This window comes from Anomaloglossus baeobatrachus, chromosome 1 (genome assembly GCF_048569485.1).
Source record: "Anomaloglossus baeobatrachus isolate aAnoBae1 chromosome 1, aAnoBae1.hap1, whole genome shotgun sequence".
NCBI lineage: Eukaryota > Metazoa > Chordata > Amphibia > Anura > Aromobatidae > Anomaloglossus > Anomaloglossus baeobatrachus.
This window is the reverse complement of record NC_134353.1, coordinates 14,046,942-14,069,535: the sequence shown is the minus strand read 5'-3', so window position 1 is coordinate 14,069,535 and position 22,594 is coordinate 14,046,942. Positions and strand designations below refer to the sequence as shown.

At 54.0% G+C, this 22,594-nt stretch overlaps 1 protein-coding gene across 2 annotated transcripts; it reads right to left on the bottom strand.

The window, feature by feature from the left end:
- Positions 1-1,136: 1,136 nt before the first annotated feature.
- Positions 1,137-11,316, bottom strand: LOC142269677 (putative N-acetyltransferase camello). Of its 2 annotated transcripts, none has more exons than XM_075332415.1 (2): positions 11,228-11,307; positions 1,137-2,030 (listed from the first exon to the last, which is right to left on the bottom strand). In XM_075332415.1, exon 2 carries the CDS (start codon positions 2,028-2,030, stop codon positions 1,347-1,349), a length of 684 nt encoding a protein of 227 aa, XP_075188530.1. In that variant the 5' UTR covers positions 11,228-11,307; the 3' UTR covers positions 1,137-1,346. The 2 variants fall into 2 exon arrangements, with proteins under 2 accessions (XP_075188530.1, XP_075188529.1); XM_075332414.1 differs by having other exon boundaries at positions 1,139-2,033; positions 11,228-11,316.
- Between the last annotated feature and the right edge of the window lie 11,278 nt (positions 11,317-22,594).

Genomic DNA, 22,594 nt, shown 5'->3' with positions numbered 1-22,594 from the left:
GTTTTTGACAAGCCCAGGTCCTGCAGACCCCTCAAGACAACTGCTCAGGAGGAACGTTTGTTGGTTAGAAAATCCAAATCCAGCTCCTCTTCCACTGCAGCAGAGCTCCAACAGGCCTGGTCACCTCAAGTCCCTGTGTCAACTAGAACAGTTTGTAGGATTCTGTCTCGAAATGGCCTCCATTGTCAAATCAGTGCCCAGAAGCCAGCACTAAACAAAAGGCAATTAAAAAAACGTGTGGCATTTGCCAAGTCCCACAGCCTGCAAAACAGATGGACGCTGGAAAAGTGGCAGAAGGTGGATTTCTCTGATGAATATTCAGCTGAATTACACCAGAGCCACCGCAAATACTGCAGGAGACCTACTGGAGCCCGTATGGATCCAGAAAACAGTTTAATTTGGGGGTGGAAAGATCATGGTCTGGGGTTACATTCAGTATGGGGGTGTGCGAAACATTTGCAAGGTGGAAGGCAATATCAATAGCCTAAAATATCAAGAAGTATTAGCTCCCTCTTACATTCCCAATCATAAAAGGGGTCACATTCTGCCGCAGGATGGTGCTCCATCTCATACATCCATCTCTACAACAAAGTTCCTCCTTGCAAAGAAGATCAAGGTGCTCAAGGACTGGCCAGCCCAGTCACCAGACATGAACATCATTGAGCATGTTTGGGGTAGGATGAAAGAGGAAGCTTGGAAGACAAAACCAAAGAATCTAGATGAACTCTGAGAGGCATGTAAGATGCATTCTCTGCTATTCCCGAGGACTTCATCAATATATTGTATGAATCATTGTTAAACCACATGGATGCAGTCCTTCAAGCTCATGGAAGTCACACAAAATATTACATATGGCTCTAATAGCACCACAACTTCATTCACCAATGTTATGCTACATATCTTTGTATTAGAAGATAATTATTTGTTTGAATTTCACATTACTTTCTGTGGGCGACAAAACTTTTGTCTTGCCAAAATCTGACCTTTTTGTGTTCATTAAATGATCAATATTTCAGCTTTGCAGCAACTTTATTTTCATAACATAAACCAAATTTGGGAGGGTTTCAGCTTTCAAAAGAGTAATTTATAAAACCAATGGATGAATTTAAAGTCAGGTTATAGGCTTTTATTTACATAACATGGATAAGCGGCAGAACTTCTGTCAGGGACTGTAATACTGGTGCGCTGTCCGAGTACCGACACCATTGGAACAGCACCGGCAACCTGCAGTTAACATACGTTTTATACGCTCAATCTTTTGACAATGACGGTTGTGACATTTTGTGCCCTTACAGAGTCTGATGTAGTCGGAGGCAGGAGATAATTTATTTATTGATGAATCTTTCCTAGAACTTCCCAGACCCAAGTTCTGACTCTACATCATATGTGTAGTAGGTGACAGACACATCCGCCATTTTTCCCATCTCACTGGACACCGGCTTGGACATTACTTTCTTGAAGCCCATGTTCAGGTAGAGCTGATGAGCGCCGTGTTGGATGGTTGAGGTGTTTAAAGTCACATGTTTGAATCCTCGCTGATGAGCAAAGTCAATGACTTGTCTGCAGAGACTCTTGGCGATGCCCTTGTGCCGCTGATCCTTGGCCACTGACAAGCGTCTTAACACCACATCATGGGGGGAACATTCAACAGGTTGGACGCCCACCATGCCCACAACCCGACCATGGACCTCTGCCACCCAAAAGCAGGAATCCTTCCTTAGCATGTAGGAGTCTTCTATGTTCTGTAAATCTGTCTCATAGGCTTTGTTTATGCCCTTATGGAAGGCAAAGATGATGACAAGGCGACCTCCGGCCATCAGGGCAACAACAACCAACAAGGATATGAAGACGGATGTGAAGAGCAAGTAGAAGGTAAAGAACGACACGAGGATGATCACTTGAACCAGTCGAAGACTCATTAAGTAAACGTTGGTGCTGGAAACATAGCCCATCATCCCCTCTGCAAATAAGGCACGGACAACGTCATAGTCTCTGCTCTCGTAAGTTCTTATCAAGACGTCCGCCATCATCTGCTGCAATAATAAAAGACACAGAGAACATTCAGAACAGATCAAAAACAGGGTATGAAAAAAACACAAAAAAAGAGTATACGAAACCCAAAATGTGACCTTAATAAATCACAAAGATTATACATGAGAATGCAGACAATGGATTAGAGACTAATGATATAATCAGGAGGACAGAGCAGAGTAGACCCAACCACCAACAAGGCAATAACCTGACAAAACGAGATGGGCAACAACGGCAAAGAGGCCGGAGCACCACTGCAGACGCATGAAGAGGCCCAGTATAATCCCAGTATGGAACCACAGGAATACACATGAGACCATCAGGCTAACCTGGAAAAATGTTCCTTGTAAGAAACCTCCACAAACTGCCTTGCAGAAACATCTGTAACAATGCCAGATCCAGAGCAAGTTATGGAATTTACATGGGAAGGTGGGCTGTGTTTGAGTGCCCCCTTCTACACCAGGAACACTCCCAGCGGGGCACAAAGCATTGTTGCCAATGCCAGTGGCCACAAACCAAGGATTGATAGTAGCTACTGTATATGGAGAGCCAATATTACAGAAAGAACCACTAGCTGTGGCTCAAATACTTTGCATAGTTCAAGCCGGACAGATTTTCTTGATATTGGCCAACCTTAACAAGCATAATGTGACCTTCAAGTTTGGGGACGTGATGGAAGAAGTGTTTCCTATCGAGGTTGGTTAAGTCACTCAAGTTCGACTGGCATAGTGAGCTGAAGGGTGCAACAGTCGCCACACTGGAAATGTGCCAAGGTACTCTAGGGCCAACAATACTGGAGAACAGCTCATGAGGGAGGTACAGATTGGAGGGGCTGCTTTGTCAACAGACAATTTGCAGGAGAACACTCACATACTGGGGAGACGTCAAAATGCCTTTTCCAGGAATGAGACCAATTTTGGGCTGACTGAAGGATTGGAGAATGAGATTTTCACTGAGGATGCTACAACCATGCAGCAACGATATCGCTCCTTATCGCTGCCTAATACCAGGAGATTTGCTGAAGCGTATGCTAGACATCAATATTATTCAACAGAGCAGAAGTCCATGGGCGTCAGCCATAGTGCTGGTGAAGAAGAAAGATGGAAGCTTGTGGCTTTGTGAAGACTAGAGAAGAGGTTTGTGCCGCCCTGGCAAAACCAGGGTGTCACAGAGGTCTACAACCATCTTTTTGGTGCAGATCTCACTCTCCCTTGGGGAGTTTCCCACACAGATACACTCCAGCCAATCAGGCCTTACTCACCCCCTCCCCAGGAAAATGGGAGGGGGAGAGAGGAGCTTAGGAAGGGCAGAGCAGAGTTTGAGCAGTAGTCAGTCCGCAGGAGGAGAGAAGTCTGGAAGGAGCTCCATTGTGGAGCTAGGAGGAGCGGCAGCAAGGGCCTCAAGAATAGGCCAGCCGCTTGTAGGGAACCGAAGTGGACCGGGGCAGGGTAGTGGCCCGCCGGTGCCGACTGTCAGGACCCTGTCCGGACCTGTGCACGGAGCAGACACAGACACAGACATCAGGCAGGAGAAAAACACCTGAATTACACACACGGGTGTGGGACCCATCCTCACAGCAGCCGTGGGCACCAGTTACCAGCAACTTGGTTAATTCCTGGACTCATGTCAGTTATTGCCTTATACTGTGAGTACTCCTGCACCACCCGGTCCAAGCCGTGGACTGCACCCGTCACTCCCCAATCGATTACACCGGGGTCCCAGGACAACAACACCCTACCCGTGGAGGGAAAATCACTACCTTGCTGCCCATCACCATCCCTGAGATCCTCTGACTGGCAGCGGCAGTGCTCCATTACCTCACTGCACACCACGGGTGGCATCACGGATCATAGACTTACAAATTCCCCTGTACATAATTCCCCTTTTCGTTGTGGAGCCTGGGATCACAGACCGGGTCACGCCACCGTCATACCTACAGAAGTGACCCCTTCTCCGGATCTGAGTACCCCCTATCTCTGGGCGACACAGGTTCAATGCATGCACTGTTCAGGATGCCTATCTCCTTTCCCAAATAGAGGGATCTGTAGGAGCCTTTAGCTGCGCCAAGTTATTTCCCATCTTTAATCTGGGACAAGGGTATTGGCAATTGCCTGTAGCTGAGAAAAACCAACTTCACAACACCACAGCCACCTTTAGAGGCTCATGGAACTACGATTAGGAGAGAAGAACTTTTAGTGTCTCCTAATCTACCTAGATGATATCGTCATCTTGTTGTACTCGGAGCATCTGGATGTTGGACCTGATGCTGGAAAAACACAGGTTGAATTTGAAGCACACCAATTGTCACTTGTGAGATTATCGAATCCCTGGGACATGTCAGCATGAAGGAGTCCAGTGTAAGACTGCACTACTGAAGTCACTGAAGCCACAGGTAATGTAGCTTCAGAGTGCAGTTTAGCAAACAACCACTAGGGGTCAGCAGAGTAGTAAGTAATCCGGTTCAGCAGCAAGAGGTCTAAGACAGAAGCACGGGGAGACAAATCGTGGTCAGGAGCTAGCAAAGAGTCAGGAGCAGAAGACTAGCATACAAACCAAAAGGGAGAGACGAATGCCGGAGTCAGGACTGAGGATAAAGGTTAGTGGCTGGGAAGTCCAAATACCGATAAGGGAGAAGGAGAAACAGGTTAGGACAGGGGAAAACAGCAGATAGGAACGGGGAGTCAGAAACCGGGACGGGCAGACGAATGGGGGAGGGTACAGGTCAGGACACAGTTGCAGGGAGGCAGGACAGATCGGGAACACTCACCAGAGCCAGTATACACGCTGCAAGGCAGAAATATCACTGGCGCTGAACCATAGGTAGAGAGGCAAGATATAGCAGCATGGGATCCAGAACGAGGCAAGGGAAGTTAACCCCTGACATGACCAGGCCGGAGCTGGGTAAAAGCACAGCAGGGAAAAGCCGGCCTGGATCATGACATCCAGTTTATGAATTCAAAGGTACAGGCGCTGCATCCGTGGCCCGTGACCTGCAATGTGGTGGAACGCTGAGGCTTCATGGGTTCAGTCTGTTACTGCTGATGATTAAGACTGTACCAAAGAAATGACTTTCTTGTATGCTTGGCTAATGGGGCTAAATGGGACCACTCACGAGGCCATCAAGAAGAAAGCAATCATGTGGGGAGAAGAGGATAGAGTCTGCCAAAAATTGAAGTGCCTGTTAACCTGGGGTCCTTTCCTGGAGTGTGCTAATTTAAAGGGAACCTGTCACCAGATTTTTACCTATTAAACTAAAAGAATCCCCTTCTGCAGCTCCGGGGCTGCGTTCTATGAAGGTGCACCTTGGCCCTGACTCCCCTTCCAGACCCCAAAAATAACTTTACAAAACTTGGCCGTTAGGTATGCTACTTACCTTGGTTGGCCAGATGGGCGGAGGGGGTCACTCAGTGTGTGGGGGCTTCTCAGCCATGGAGGGGGTCACACACAATGAGTGGGGCCTTCTCAACTATAGAAGGGCTCACTCACAATATGTGGGGCCTTCTCATCCATGGAGGGGGTCACTCACAATGTGTGGGGCCTTCTCATCTATGGAGGGGGTCACTCACAATGTGTGGGGGCTTCTCATCCATGGAGGGGGTCACTCACAATGTGTGGGGCCTTCTCATCCATGGAGGAGGTCACTCACAATGTGTGGGGGCTTCTCATCCATGGAGGGGGTCACTCACAATGTGTGAGGCCTTCTCATCCATGGAGGGGGTCACTCACAATGTGTGGGGCCTTCTCATCCATGGAGGGGGTCACTCACAATGTGTGGGGCCTTCTCATCCATGGAGGGGGTCACTCACAATGTGTGGGGCCTTCTCATCCATGGAGGGGGTCACTCACAATGTGTGGAGGCTTCTCATCCATGGAGGGAGTCACTCACAATGTGAGGGGGCTTCTCATCCATGGAGGAGGTCACTCACAATGTGCGGGGGCTTCTCATCCATGGAGGGGGTCACTCACAATATGTGGGGCCTTCTCATCCATGGAGGGGCTCACCCACAATGTGTGGGGCCTTCTCATCCATGGAGTTGGTCACTCACAATGTGTGGGTGCTTCTCATCTATGGAGGGGGTCACTCACAATGTGTGGGGGCTTCTCATCCATGGAGGGGGTCACTCACAATGTGTGGAGGATTCTCATCCATGGAGATCACTCACAATATGTGGGGGCTTCTCATCCATGGAGGGGGTCACTCACAATGTGTGGGGGCTTCTCATCCATGGAGGGGGTCACTCAAATTGTGTGGAGGCTTCTCATCCATGGAGGGGGTCACTCACAATGTGTGGGGGCTTCTCATCGATGGAGGGGGTCATTCACAATGTGTGGGGGCTTCTCATCCATGGAGGGGCTCACTCACAATGTGTGGGGGCTTCTCATCCATGGAGGGGCTCACTCACAATGTGTGGGGGCTTCTCATCCATATTTTATCCTAATTTTCTTGAGTTCTTTATAGGCATTTATCTGTTGTTGTCTCGGTATCTTGTTTGCTTCTTCGCTCTTTTTCGCTTGTTTTTCTGGTTAATCATTGTATGTGTGTAGCAAGATCATGTATACTGTAATATATATATATATATATAGTGGAGGCTCAGTCAGTCATTAACCACCGCCCAGACATTTGCCCTCATTACTTGGGTTGTATCTTATCTTGGTTGATAACTCAGCTTTTATCTGTAATCTTCCAGCATATAGGAACAAAGTCGTCTTCTCTACACGAGTCATGTAACGACCCGGTGCTCAGATCTCTCTGCACAGGACTTGTTCTCTTTGTTAATTATATACATTTCTGGTATTCTTGTCCCCCATGCTTTTTACTGCACTTTTGCTCTATTAAGACACTATTATGACTAGTGACTATAATGGGAGTCTGAGGTCATGAGAGATTCTCTACCTCAGGCTCCTGCTGTTTTCCATGCTTTATACTGCAGCTCTCACTTTTTGTAAATTTTTATAATAACTGCTGTCTATAGCGACAAACGCAAAAGGAGTTTTGTAGATGGAGAAATGGTTCAGATGATTGACGTCCAGGACAGAATAATTATACACGACAAGTAACTAAAATCATAGCGAGGAAAAGAATCTGATGCTGATAGAGGAAGGGGAGGAGCCTAGAAAAAGGAGGATCCTAAATAAAAGGAGGAGTACATATAAAAGGAGGAGACAAAATAAAAGGAGGAATAAAAGGAAGAGCCTAAATAAAAGGAGACAAAAAAGTAGGGACCAAAATAAAAGGAGGAATAAAAGGAAGAGCCTAAATAAAAAGCAGAGTAGATAAAAGCTCACCCCTCAGCTCACTTCCATGGCTCCTCCTCAGCTCGCCCCTCAGCTCACTACCATGGCTCCTCCTCAGCTTGCCCCTCAGCTCGGCCCTCAGCTCACTACCATGGCTCCTCCTCAGCTAGCCCCTCATCTCACTACCATGGCTCCTCCTCAGCTAGCCCCTCAGCTCACTTCCATGGCTCCTCCTCAGCTAGCCCCTCAGCTCACTACCATGGCTCCTCCTCAGCTTGCCCCTCAGCTCGGCCCTCAGCTCACTACCATGGCTCCTCCTCAGCTAGCCCCTCAGCTCACTACCATGGCTCCTCCTCAGCTAGCCCCTCAGCTCACTTCCATGGCTCCTCCTCAGCTCGCCCCTCAGCTCGCCCCTCAGCTCACTACCATGGCTCCTCCTCAGCTCGCCCCTCAGCTCACTACCATGGCTCCTCCTCAGCTCGCCCCTCAGCTCACTTCCATGGCTCCTCCTCAGCTCTCCCCTCAGCTAGCCCCTCAGCTCACTACCATGGCTCCTCCTCAGCTCGCCCCTCAGCTAGCCCCTCAGCTCACTACCATGGCTCCTCCTCAGCTCGCCCCTCAGCTCGCCCCTCAGCTCACTACCATGGCTCCTCCTCAGCTCGCCCCTCAGCTAGCCCCTCACCTCATTTCCATGGCTCCTCCTCAGCTCTCCCCTCAGCTAGCCCCTCAGCTCACTACCATGGCTTCTCCTCAGCTCGCCCCTCAGCTAGCCCCTCAGCTCACTACCATGGCTCCTCCTCAGCTCGCCCCTCAGCTCGCCCCTCAGCTCACTACCATGGCTCCTCCTCAGCTCGCCCCTCAGCTAGCCCCTCAGCTCACTTCCATGGCTCCTCCTCAGCTCTCCCCACAGCTAGCCCCTCAGCTCACTACCATGGCTCCTCCTCAGCTCGCCCCTCAGCTAGACCCTCAGCTCACTACCATGGCTTCTCCTCAGCTCGCCCCTCAGTTAGCCCCTTAGCTCACTACCATGGCTCCTCCTTACCTCACCCCTCAGCTAGCCCCTAAGCTCACTATGATGGCTCCTCCTCAGCTCACCACTCAGCTAGCCCCTCAGCTCACTTCCATGGCTCCTCCTCAGCTCTCCCCTCAGCTAGCCCCTCAGCTCACTACCATGGCTCCTCCTCAGCTCGCCCCTCAGCTAGACCCTCAACTCACTACCATGGCTCCTCCTCAGCTCGCCCCTCAGCTAGCCCCTTAGCTCACTACCATGGCTCCTCCTTACCTCACCCCTCAGCTAGCCCCTCAGCTCACTATCATGGCTCCTCCTCAGCTCGCCACTCAGCTAGCCCCTCAGCTCACTTCCATGGCTCCTCCTCAGCTCTCCCCTCAGCTAGCCCCTCAGCTCACTACCATGGCTCCTCCTCAGCTCGCCCCTCAGCTAGACCCTCAGCTCACTACCATGGCTTCTCCTCAGCTCGCCCCTCAGCTAGCCCCTTAGCTCACTACCATGGCTCCTCCTTACCTCACCCCTCAGCTAGCCCCTCAGCTCACTATCATGGCTCCTCCTCAGCTCGCCACTCAGCTAGCCCCTCAGCTCACTTCCATGGCTCCTCCTCAGCTCTTCCCTCAGCTAGCCCTTCAGCTCACTACCATGGCTCCTCCTCAGCTCGCCCCTTAGCTAGCCCCTCTGCTCACTACCATGGCTTCTCCTCAGCCCGCCCCTCAGCTCATTACCAAGGCTCCTCCTCAGCTCGCCCCTGAGCCAGCCCCTCAGCTCACTCCCATGACTCCTCCTCAGCTTGCTCATCAGCTCACTCCCATGACTCCTCCTCACCTTGCTCATCAGTTCACTCTCATGGCTCTTCCTCAGCTCGCTCATCAGCTCACTCCCATGACTCCTCCTCAGCTTGCTCATCAGTTCACTCTCATGGCTCCTCCTCAGCCCTCTCCTTAGCTCACTCCCATAGCTCCTCCTCAGCTCGCTCATCAGCTCACTCTCATGGCTCGCCTCTTCCTCAGCTTGCTCATCAATTCACTCTCATGGCTCCTCCTCAGCTCTCTCCTTAGCTCACTCCCATAGCTCCTCCTCAGCTCTCTCCTTAGCTCACTCTCATGGCTCCTCCTCAGCTCGCTCATCAGCTCACTCTCATGGCTCTTCCTCAGCTCGCTCATCAGTTCACTTTCATGGCTCCTCCTCAGCTCTCTCCTTAGCTTACTCCCATAGCTCCTCCTCAGCTCGCTCATCAGCTCACTCTCATGGCTCCTCCTCAGCTCTCTCCTTAGCTCACTCCCATAGCTCCTCCTCAGCTCGCTCATCAGCTCACTCTCATGGCTCTTCCTCAGCTCACTCATCAGTTCACTCTCATGGCTCCTCCTCAGCTCGCCCCTCCGCTCACTCTTCAGCTCATCCCTCAGCTCTCCCCTTGGCTTGCTCCCATGGCTCCTGCTCCAGACTGCTCTTCACCTGCACTTTTGTCGCCATTGACTAGGGCTCAGCGCATGGTGACGTGATGACATCACATCGTATGTCGCCCCACGTACCCCACTGTCCTAATGTGCATTAAGGCCCATTCTGTGGTGTGAGAAGGTGTAAGTTAACCAGAGAGGGGCCTTACAGGATGAGGGCAGGACGGGTGGGAGGCCACAATGGCACTCGCAGGGACAGCTCAAGGGCCAGGTGAGGAATATATTATGTTTAACCCTTTTCCAGTCCATATGTGTGGCGCCCCTGAGGATTCAGGCGCCACAGGGTATTACACCTTCTTTTAGGGGTAATATCTATCCTGGGTCAGGAGGGGGTTAACTGCCGGTGCCTTCACAAAACCACACACAAACAACAATAAAGGTACTTTTCCATAGGGGGGTGGACTAGGGCAGACAGGGTGGTGAGCCATCACGAAGCATGTGACTTCCCCAGTTGCTAGGACAACCACTATGGGCGGCACCACTTGGGGTAGAAGTAGGTGCAACCATCTCACTCGAGCAGACCTTCCTGGGCACAGCTTGGGATAACATCTAGCACTGACAACTGGAGTTAGTGTTTCTCTTCCTTCGCGGGCCCGCGGCTTGGAGCAGGAGGCTTGGCCCGAGTTCCGGACAGTAAACAGAGTACACTTCACTAGAAAGACTTTCACGGGCACCGGCGGTGACCGCCGACTATCCGGGATCGGCATGAGCCCATCATGGCAGAGAGCAGTACTCTGGGGCAGCACCTTGAACTACCTGTGAGTAAAAGACCTGGAACCGCAGCCCCTGCCTCTCCTTTACCGGCACCGTCGCCCAGTGCTGCGGCGCCAACGGGGACTACCACCAAACCCCTGTCCGTCCTCTATCATCCTCTCCGGGGTAATCCCGCTTCACCTGTAAGGAGTGACATCATCCTGGCTGCGACCCTCACCATCAGCCCCGGAGAGCAGCAACCTCAGCGGCGGCCCATACCTGGCCGCGTACCACAGGTGGCATCATGATTTTAAAAAAGACTTTCCTAACCGTCACCCCCATCCTCCACCTCCAACTACCACCTCCATCCTTCCTACTACCCTCCGCCTTCCCTTCCTGTACGCCTCGGGGCAATGGCACCGAGTGACAACGCAGAGGATTCTGCACCCCCAGCCTGGCGATGAGTAGGTTAAAACACCTGCCCTGTGGGGCGCTACATATGAATCCAGGAACATGGAATACCAAAATATTCAGATTTGATTTTGGGAAATTTTAAACTCGATTTGTTAAGATTCGATTTGCTCGGAACTGGTTCCGCTTTCCTAGAAGTCTGAAAAGTCAATCTTCTTGGCCCCCTGGGTGACAACCTCACAGAGAGGATCTTATGACCGTGCCCAGTTGTCACCCTGCTCCGTCCTCAAACATAACTAACTGCAGCAGAAGAGGATGGCCGATGGCAGGGGTCATGACCGGCAGATCGGAGGGGGCAGGGTCCTGTGGGTTAGGGGAAGATCGGACCCACCTGTGGACGGTGGAGGTGACCGTCTTCTCCCGACTCGTTCCACAGACACTGAAGAGTCACATGTCTTCCTTATCACAGTGACCTGCAGAACCTGCAGACTCCTCCTCCACTGCTGAAGATATGGAACAATGTCATCTACAGATGTGACAGGGTAAAAGGCCTCATATGGGGATGGCGGAGGCGTCTGCCCAGGAGTGCGGATTCTTCCCAGTAGTGGCTATGTGCGCACGTCGCGTAAAAACATGCAGTTACGCTGCGCTTTGTAGCGCAGTGTAACTGCATGCGTCCTGCGTCCCCTGCACAGTCTATGGAGACTGTGCAGGGGCCGTGCGCACGTGGCGTTTAAGAGCGCAGCGCTTCGGCTACTGCCGAAGCGCTGCGCAAAAAGAAGTGACATGTCACTTCTTTCCTGCGCTTTGCCGGCAGCTCCTGCTCTGTCTATGGCAGGAGCTGCAGGCAGAGCGCATGGAATCGGCGCTCACTACGGACATTTCTGCAGCGATCTAAAGCGCACATGTGCTCTTCAGATCGCTGCAGAAATTTCTGCAGGGCTTGTACGCAACGTGCGCACATATCTCTTTCACAGTTTGAACCTCTGGAAGCCAAGACAAGTTTTGTACCTCCTGTATTAACCCCTTATATACATAAATGTCCAGCAAGCCGACAACCGGGAGAATATAAAAGCTGTTGTAAACCAGTTATGAGCTTCTTCATGCACAGTGATTGTCGCGGGCGGAGGAGGGGACGCCGCGCTCTCCCACTGCTCGGGTCCGGCTGCTGCTGCTGCTGCTCGGTGGCTCGAGCGATGGGCCGGATCCCGGGGACTCGAGCGGGGCTCCTCGCCCGTGAGTGAAAGGGGATTGGGATTTGGGATAGTTTATTGTCCGTGACGCCACCCACGGTTGTGGTGATTAAGTGGACTACACCGCTACTCTGTCTGGGGAGCCCGGGAGTGATGGTATGGAGCAGCCAGTTGTTGATTTGCCCCTCCGTGGGTAGGGGGTTTTGGTGGTCCCGGGGCCCAGTGATGGTGTTGGTATGGTGGACAGGCGAGTACGGGGCCTGTGGAGGTGCAGGGGCGCAGGGGCAGCGCTGTGCCGCACGGCACGGAGGTACTCACTCAGCCAGTAAACACGACACAGTTCTCGGTAAACAAACGGCTGGTTGGACGGGTCCCTCGGACAGTTACGGTGCTGCGGTTCCCTGCAGTTAGCGGTGACGGTCTCTTCCCTGCACCTATGTAAAGTCTCTTGGTAGCGATGGGTCCCCATCGGTTACCCACTCCTCGGCTTCAATCTGGGCCGAAGGAGCCCTACTTTGCCCGCAGGCGCTGGCCCTGGGAAACTGGTGCCCTGGCGGTGGCGGTGTCTCCCCTTCACGGTCAGGCTGTTGCCTTCAATCGGGACTTGGTTGTTAGGAGACAGAGGTCCCCTTCACTAACGGATTTGGCAAATTATGGAGACTCCTAGCCTTGCCGGGATCCGAAAGGCCCCTGCCCTGGTGCTGACTGTTCTTCGTATACTGCTCCGGTACCGCCGGGTCACCACCCGTCCGCGGTCCTTCCAGCAACCTCCAAACAGTCCCCCTGCAGACTATCACCGCCGTCTGCTGACCTTGCTGTCTCTCAGTCCGAGGCACACACCCGGACCAACTTCAGGCTTTACAACTGTCACTTTTCCGTCACTCTAACTCTCCACTTCACCTCCTTCTACTTCCTCCTCCCTAGCTTGACTCCTTCTCAGACCCTAGTCTGACTTCCACTGCCTGGTTTTCCCGCCTCCAGGGCTGTGAACTCCTCGGTGGGCGGAGCCAACCACCTGGCCCACCCCCTGGTGTGGACATCAGCCCCTGGAGGAAGGCAACAAGGATTTTAGGTTAGCTTAGATGTACCTGCCGGGAATGTGGGGTGCATGTGATGTTGTGACCTGTGACCCCTGGCTTGCCCAGGGCGTCACATGATGAGTGAGGAACCTGGAGGGAAAGAAGAGTATGGAAGGGACAGAGAGGCCTGGAGGAGGACAGAGAGGCCTAAAAGAGGACAGAGGAGTCTGGAGGGGACATAGAGAACTTGAGGAGGACAGATAGGCCTGGAGGAGTATGGAAGGGGCAGAGAGGACAGAACGGCCTGAAGGAGGACAGAGGAATATGTAGAGGACAGAGGGGCCTGGAGGAGGACAGAGAGGCCTTTAGGAGAACAAAGGAGTATGGAAGGGACGGAGAGGCCTGGAGGAGGAATGAAGAGTATGGAGGGGACAGAGAGGAATGGATGAGGAGGACAGAGGAGTCTGGAGGAGAACAGAAATGCCTGGAGGAGGACAGAATGGTCTGGGGATGGACAAAGGAGTCTGGAGGGGGACAAAGGAGTCTGAGCGAGGACAGAGGAGTATGGAAGAGACATAGAGGCCTGGAGGAGGACAAAGCAGTCTGGGTAAGGTCAGAGAAGTCTAGAGTAGAACAGAGGAGTATGGAAGTGTAGCGGGCGGAGGAGGGGACGCTGCGCTCACCCACTGCTCGGGTCCGGCTGCTGTTGCTGCTGCTCGGTGGTGGCTCGAGCGGTGGGCCAGATCCCGGGGACTCAAGCGGCGCTCCTTGCTCGTGAGTGAAAGGGGGTGGTTTGGGTTTAGGGATATTGTCCGTGACGCCACCCACGGTTTGTGGTGAGATTGGTAACACCACCGCTGCTCTGGACGGGGATCCCGGGAGCGATGACAGGGAGCAGCTTGGATGTTGGTTCTTCCCTCCGTGGGTAGGGGGGGTTGGTTGTCCCAGGGCCCAGTGAGGGAGGTAGGGATGGATGGCAGGCGGGTTACGAGGCCTGGTGAGGTGCAGGGACGCGGGGGCAGCGCTGTGCCGCACGGCACGGTGGTACTCACTCAGCCAATGATCAATGCAAGGTCTCCGGTAAAACAAACGGCTGGATGGACGGGTCCCACAGACGGCTGCGGTGTTTCTCCTCCCGGCAGATTGATGGTGACTGCCTTTCCCTGCACCTGTGTTGTGTTACGGTTCCAATGGCTTCCCACCGGTAACCCGCTCCCCAGCTTGGATGGATGCTGAAGGAGCCCCTTTTGCCCGCAGGCTCTGGCCCTGGGAACTGTAGCCTTGATCATCCTTATCATTCAAAAGCATTTAAACTGTACTGGTGGTCCCAACGGGGACAACTTGCAGCGGAGCTCCGCTGACTTCACTTTAGGTCCACGGTGGCGACCGGAGGAGGGGGCTGGGCTGGTACTCGGGCCTCTTGACCGCCCCTCAGCTTCGCATCCAGCGCAAACCAACCCTCTCCTCACAGTGCCTGGTGTATTGGACCAAATCCCCCGGCATCAGGTTGCGGCCCGGGTGGTCCTCCGGTAGATGGGCGTTGACGTCCCGTCGGGCCACAAAGACTTCGACCTCCAGGCCCGGCTCGTATATAAAACCATAGCCCCGACGGACGTCGAACCTCCTCACTTGCCCTTCATAGAGCGGGCCCCGGACACGGAAGGTGGCTTGGCGGAGGCTTTCCTTCTCTCGGATCGTGCGGGCCACCAGCTCCGCCTTCCTTCGCTCCCTCTCTGCAATCTCCAGGCCCAGCGGTGTCGGTTCCCTGTCCCAATACGGGGCCGCTGCAAGCCCCTGCACACGGGTCGGGCCCCGCGAGACCTCCTGGACACTGCCCACCACTGGCAATCTGGGTGGAACCGGGGCCGATGCGGGGTCAGGCACGATCAGCGATGCCTGCGGTACAGCTTCAACAACGGGCTCGGCCTTCGGCGTCTTCCAAGGGAGCAGTGCTGCACGGTCACAGGCCTCGGCTGCAGATCGGTCCGCTTGGGAGAACAGGCGGGGTATCGCTACCGGTTGGGCAGGTAGCGGGCCTAGTGGCGGGGCAGTAACAACTAATGCGGATAGCGGGGGAGGCGGCAGGGTGAGCAGGCGCGGGCCGGGCCCCTCAGCCGCAATGGCCAATCCTTCCGGAATACAGGGACGTGGGTCTCTTACCCGATCCTCCAAATCCTCCTCCTCGCGTCTCCTTATAGCCACCACCACCTCCGCCATGTCGGCCTCCCACTCCTCCAGGAGGAGCTGCATGCGGATCTGCAGCCTTTGTTGTAGCTGGGCGGTCCGGACCTCCACCCACGCCGCGGTCCCGGGCGCGGGGGCTACGGTGCTGCAGGACGGATGATGCATTGCTGCGGCGGCCTCTTCCAGGAACCAACAAAAAGATGGCCGCAGGGTCCTGGCCTCCCTGCTTTTATAGCCGCGGGCTACATGCGGCCAGACGCCATTCGTCCCCCTTAGTCTTTTTTTCCGGCTCATCCTCTACAGGGGCGGGGTTTCGGCTTTCGCGCCTCCACTACTTGGGAAGACGCTCGAGTGGGGACTTTTTGCGCCCAAAATGGCGGCTTCTCAAAATTTTCGGCCGGACACCTCCGGCGGTCACAAGGCGCACCTCTACCAGACGGCAGAGCGGTAAGATCCAGTTCGTGATGCCAAGTTGTAGCGGGCGGAGGAGGGGACGCTGCGCTCACCCACTGCTCGGGTCCGGCTGCTGCTGCTGTTCGGTGGTGGCTCGAGCGGTGGGCTGGATCCCGGGGACTCGAGCGGCGTTCCTCGCCCGTGAGTGAAAGGGGGTGGTTTGGGTTTAGGGATATTGTCCGTGACGCCACCCACGGTTTGTGGTGAGATTGGTGACACCACCGCTGCTCTGGACGGGGATCCCGGGAGCGATGACAGGGAGCAGCTTGGATGTTGGTTCTTCCCTCCGTGGGTAGGGGGGTTGGTTGTCCCGGGGCCCGGTGAGGGAGGTAGGGATGGATGGCAGGCGGGTTACGGGGCCTGGTGAGGTGCAGGGTCGCGGGGGCAGCACTGTGCAGCACGGCACGGTGGTACTCACTCAGCCAATGATCAATGCAAAGTCTCCGGTAAAACAAACGGCTGGATGGACGGGTCCCACAGACGGCTGCGGTGTTTCTCCTCCCGGCAGGTTGATGGTGACTGCCTTTCCCTGCACCTGTGTTGTCTTACGGTTCCAATGGCCTCCCACCGGTAACCCGCTCCCCAGCTTGGATGGATGCTGAAGGAGCCCCTTTTGCCCGCAGGCTCTGGCCCTGGGAACTGTAGCCTTGGCGGTGACTGTGTTTCCCTCTACGGTGTGAGCTGATGCCTTCAATCGGGTCTTGACTGCTGGGAAACCCCGGAGGTTCCCTTCGCTAACGGATTTGACCAGTTTTACGGCGACTCCTAGCCTGGTCGGGGTCCGTAAGCCCTGCCGGATGGTGCTGGCTTCTCTTTACTCTCCGATCCGGTACCGCCGGGCCACTGCCCGTCCACGGTCCTTACGGTTTGCTCCAATTAGCCTCTCCTGCAGACGGTCACCACCGTCTGCCAACCTTGCTGTACCGTCCGGGCCACACACCCGGACGCCGTCAGTCTGCTCCTCTACCACTTTACTTCCTCACTCCTCAAACTTCAAAACTGATCTCCCTCCTCTTCCCGCCTCCAGGACTGTGAACTCCTCGGTGGGCGGGACCAACCGCCTGGCCCACCCCCTGGTGTGGACATCAGCCCCTGGAGGAAGGCAACAAGGATTTTGTGTTTGGCTTCATTGTGCCTAACCGGGGTGTGGGGTGTGTTGGTGTAGTTCTGTGCCGACCTGGCTTGTCCAGGGCGCCACAGAAGGGACAGAAAGGCCTGGAAGAGGACAGAGAGCCCTGGAGGAGGACAGAGGGGTATAGAAGGGACAGAGAGGACTGGAGGAGGACACAGGAGTCTGGAGGAGGCCAGAAAGCCCTGGAGAAAGACAGAGAAGTCTGAAGAACAGAGGAGTATGGAGAGAACAGAGAGACCTGGAGGAGGACACAGAGGCCTGGAGAAAAACAGAGGAGTATGGAATGGACAGAAAGGCCTGGAGGAAGACAGATTGGTATGAAAGGGACAGAGGCTGGGAGTGGAACTGAGGAGTATGAAAAAGAGAGAGAGTGCTGGATGAGGAAAGAGAGGTATGGAGGAGAGATCTGGAGGAAAAGAAAGAGGCCTGGAGGAGGACAGAAGAGTTTGGAAGGGACATCAAGGTAAGGAAGAGGATAGAGGAGTCTGGAGGGGACAGAGGAGTCTGGGTAAGGACAAAGAGGCCTGGAGAAGGATAGAGGAGTTTGGAGGGGACAAAGAGGCCTGAAGGAGGACAGAGGAGTATGGAAGGGATAGAGAGGCCTGGAGGAGGACAGAGGAATCTGGAGGAAGACAAAGAGTCCTGGGGGAGGACAGAGAAATCTGATGAACAGGGGAGTATGGAGAGGACAGATAAGCCTGTAAGAGGATAGAGGTGTCTGGCTGGAGGGGACAGAGAAGCCTGGTGCAGAACAGAGAAATCTGTAGGGAACAGAGAGGTCTGCAGGAGAACAGAGAAGTCTGGTGGAGGACAGAGAGGCCTGGAGGAGGACAGATGAGACTGTAGGAGAACAGAGTGGTCTGGAAGAGGACATAATAGTCTGGAAGGGACAGAGAATCATGGCGCAGGACAGAGGAGTCTTGAAGAGACAGAGAGGCCTGTGGAGGTCATAATAATCTAAGCATTACATAGGCGTATGGAAGAGACAGAGAGGTCTGAAAAGGTCATATTAATTTTAGAGGGGAAAAGGCATATTTAAGGGACAGAGGCCTGGATGAGGATAGAGGAGTATGGACAGGACAGAGAGGCCTCGAGGAAAACAGAGCAGTCTAGAAGGGACAGATAGGTCTGGAGAAGGACAGGGAAGTCTAGAGGAGGACAGAGAGACCTGGAGGAGGACAGATGAGACTGGAGGAGGACAGAGTGGTCTGGAAGAAGACAGAAGAGTCTGGAAGGGACAGAAAGTCATCGCAGAGGATTCTGTATGCAACAGAGAGGCCTGAGGAGGTCAGAATAATTTAAGTGGGACAGAGGGATATGGAAGAGACAGAGGGGTCAGGAGGAGGACAGAGGAGTCTCTAGGGAACAGAGACATCTGGAGAAGGACAGAGGAGTCTGGAGGTGACAGATAAGACTGGAAGTGTGACGCCCTGGCAAAACCAGGTAGTCACAGAAGTAGTCCACACTCCTTGATCCCAACAAAAACCCACACCCAGGTACAACACACAGCCATTAAAGTCTAGCCACCCCCTCATGACAATAGGGACACACCAGTGGGCGGGATCATTCAGATGAGAACGCCCACCTAGGGGTCCTGAGGTGTCGGGCGGGAACACGACAGTTCAAGTTGACAGTTGACAGTGGAGGAGTGTGGAAGTGCAGTGGAGTCAGGGGTTGGGGCCCCTGGACTACCAGACTAGGTGGCAGACGGCAAGCAGGACCACAGGCGACAGAGATCTTGTCGCGGGAGACCTTAAGTGGACTGGGGCAGGGTTGTAGCTGCCGACAGCGGGAATCCGGCCTGGAGGCCATGCACAGACGGGGTACCTGGACCCTAGGACGAGGACGGTTGCAAGCCCCCTTGTTAATTAACCAGCAGAGGACAAGGTTTCAGGCCTTGTTCCACAGAAGCCCAGAGAGCGAAACGGAAGCCCAACGTGGGGGATAGGGTGTCCGTCAGAGCCCACAGAAATCCCAAGGGTCAGATTTCGCGGGTCACAATTCCCAAACATACACAGTACCGGGAGTGGACTTCCCCATTCCATGCGGAGTTGTCCCACAGAAGACACAGACACTGAGTGCAGGAGGAAGGGACACCTGTTTGCTACAGCCGGGTGTGGGACCCGAATACACCCGCCAAAGGCGACCGGTCACTGGCAACTTGGTTTACCACTGGACTTGTGTGTGATTCTTTGAACAGTGAGTACATCATTGACCCCCGGTCCAACCCGGCACGCCACCTCCAGCAGCCATCACTCTCGTGTACCAGGACCCCGGGACTACGCCTCCCCTACCCGTGGAGGGGATCCCATCTTGCTTCCCCGCTCCATCAGCCCCGGGCGCCCCATCACCAGGCAGCGGCGGTGTCACCATCCCTCACCGCAACCCACCGGTGGCATCACCGACACATCAATCCCCTGTAAATATCCCCTTCCGACGGCTGTGAGGACGGACGGCCGTGTGAGCCCGGGTCTGGTCACCACTCGAGCCACAGCAGCGAAACCGGATCTGAGCAGCCCCAGAAGCGGCAGCGGCCCCCACCCGCAACAGAAGGGACAGAGAAGTCTGGAGGAGACAGGGAGTCTGGAGAGGACAGGAGTCTGGTGAAGGCAGAGGAGTCTGGTGGTCAGGGGACCATTAAGGGAGATCGGACTATGGAATAGAGGAGTTTAGGGGGAACAGAAAAGTCAGAGGGGAATATGGAGGAATCAGGCAGCCTGGGGAGGATACAGGAGCCAGGAGAGGTCAGTTGGATCCTGAGAAACCTAAAGGAGACTGAAAAGCCTAGAGGGGACAGAGGTGACTTGATGAGGGGACAGAGGGTCCAGCTCCAGTCTGTATGGCAGCAGCTGCCAATACAGGATACATGCCAAACTAAGCCTAAATGTGTAGTGAGCACTTACATGTAAGGCCACATAGGAAAGAAAACCTGGGTGAAGACATCATTGGGGGGATCTGCAGCACCCTGGGGTAATAGGTGCCGCAGAGGACTGCATTACCCTGGGTTCCTGGAAGACCAATGCTGGTAATTGCACTACACACACATAAACTGCCCTCTTCCCAGGCTAGCAACGGGTTTAGAGGGGTAGCTGCCCATTGTCTGGGACCTGCCCAATCCGGTAGCTGGAAGCTCAGGGGAGGGGTGTGGTCAGTTTTGACAGTTGAGAGTAGTCTGAGAGGATGGTAGGAGGTGAAGGAAGTGTCGGTTGGAGAAGATGGTCGGTGTGTGTGGGGTCAGAAGGAGACCCCAGTGAACTAAAGAGGTGACCGGTCGCCTGAATAGGAATAGAGCCAGTACCCTAAGGGATCGAGCAAGGTGGGGTACAGGACCCTAGTTCGGACGGAAGCTCCAGGCCCATCCGATAATCCTGCAGGTGATCGGGGACTTTCACGGCCCATCACCACCAAAGAGTACGGGGCATAGTAGCAAAGTGGGAACCCGGGAACAGGGACAGGAGTCAAACCCTTAAATTTGTTCAAGCTGCCTGCCAGACGAACTCGGGGAAGAGACAGACGGAAAGACGAGGGAGGGACACAAAGACGTTCTAGGCCACAGGGACCCCCAATTTAATAAAGTGCAAAGGAGAAAGAGCTCATTGGGTCGCCATACCAGCCCTGGGACTAAGGGAACCCGGGACCCACAGAATTAGCACGAACCGGGTTGCTGTACCAGAGCAGTAAGTAAACAACAAGTTGCACTGCAGTCCCTGTGTATGTCTGAATTCTTTCTGCACCCCTACAAGTCAACATCCACACTGGGGCTTAGCCTTACTTGCGGAGGGCCTTGTCACCTAAACTGCTTATAAAAACACCAACCCCAGCAGTGAGAGACTATGCAGCGGCGGCTTCTACATATTGCCGCATACCGCAAGTGACGTCACAGAATTAGAAACTATCTATCCCCTGTAAATATAACCCCTTTCACAAGCGACCCCTGGGGTCACAGAACCGGTCACTGGCCACCACTGACATAGACTCTGAAAACCAGACGCCGGGGTCCAATCAGCTCCCCCGCAGGCCCTGGGGTGCAGCAGATCTCTTTCTTGTCTATCAGAACCTGATGATGCTCAGATATACCTAGAGCTGCTCTTGCAAATATGTATCTCACTGAGGTCCACCAGAAATGGGGCCCCCGATTTGTAACAATTCTTCCATTGGGAACAATACATGTGTAGCACCCACGGGGCAGGGGTTAAATGTACTCGTCGCTGGGCCGGTGGTGTCGGGTTCGGGATGTCACAGGTGGCCCTGCTCGGTTTCGTGGCCCCGAGGTGTACAATAAAAGGGATGGATGGTGGATGGGATTATGGGGGTAGTAGTTGTCTCGTGACACCACCTACGGTATGCGGCCAGGGATTAGCCGCCGCTGCGTTGCTGTGTTTTGGGGTCGGTGATGTCGCAGCTAGGATGTTTCAGCTTCCCGCAGGTGAAGCCAGGCCCCATGGAGGATGATGGTGGTAGCAGTGGCCGCTGGCGCCGAAGCGCGGAGCGCCGGCAACGAGTGTCGAACACAGTAGTTGCGGTTCTAGGTCTTTACTCGCTGTCCCTGGGTTGCCCAGGAGGTGCCAGTCTCCGCCGTGATGGGCTTCAGCTGATCCTGGATAAGTTAGAGGTAGCCACTGGTGCTTGAAAGAGTCCTTTCCCAAGGGATGCCCCTTTAGAAGTGAGGAACCCGGGCTGAGCTTCCCGCTCCAAGCCTCAGGTACCGTAAAGAAAAGAGAGAAGAAAGTGGCGGTTGTCCTAGTGACCGGTAAAGTCCCATGCCTCGTGATGGCCACCCCCCAGCCTACACTAGTCCAGTCCCAAGTGAGAAGGCACCTAACTGTACGTAAGGTGGAATGTGGAAACATTGGTGATTAAACTCTCCCTTACCCAAGATGAAAACTGCACCTTAAGCGAGGTGCAGTACCCTGTGACGACTGAAGCCGCAGGGGCGCCACACATGTATCCGGTTGACACTCTGCTTTCAGCGGTCAGTCGTGGCGGAGCCAGCAATCATGGGTGTTGGTTGGATCCGTAGTCTCTGTGTATATCACAGAAATGTTCTTACAAACACTAAAAGCAGAACTCCGAGAGCTTTTCCCAAGATAGTAAGTTATTCCGTATTGGAGGGAGCCCCAGCGATCCTGAGAACAGCGCTCAATCTATGCGTCTGCTGGAAGAAGCCAGTGCGGCTCCATTCTTGGGATCTCTGTGGGTTCCAGCAGTCGGACCTCAGCGGTCAGTAAATTATTCCTACTCCGAACTTACTGTCTTAAGAAAACACCTTTAATTCATGACATAAATTGTGAAGATAAAACCAACAGTGTACAGCAGAGGTCTCAATACTCGGCTGGAAATATGGGCCGCACATAGAAAAAAAAAAATTTGGGGGGCCACATTGATTGCAGGACAAAGTGACATTTTTATGGATACCATTTTTATTTAATACCCCCAATCCTATTCTCCTTGTTGAAGTAATGTTCCCACCCTGGTCCCCATCCTGTAGTAATGTGCCCATCCTTGTCCCCATCCTATAGTAATGTGCCCGTCCTTATCCCCATCCTGTAGTAATGTGCCCGTCCTTATCCCCATCCTGTAGTAATGTATCTATCCTGAAGTAATGTGCCCATCCTTGCCTCTTTTACAAATGTGCCCCATCCTTGTCCCCATCCTGAAGTAATGTGTCATCCTGTAGTAATGTGCCCCATACTTGTCCCCATCCTGTAGTAATGTGTCCATCCTTGTCCCCTTTTACATATGTGACCCACCCTTATCCCATCCTGTAGTAATGTGCC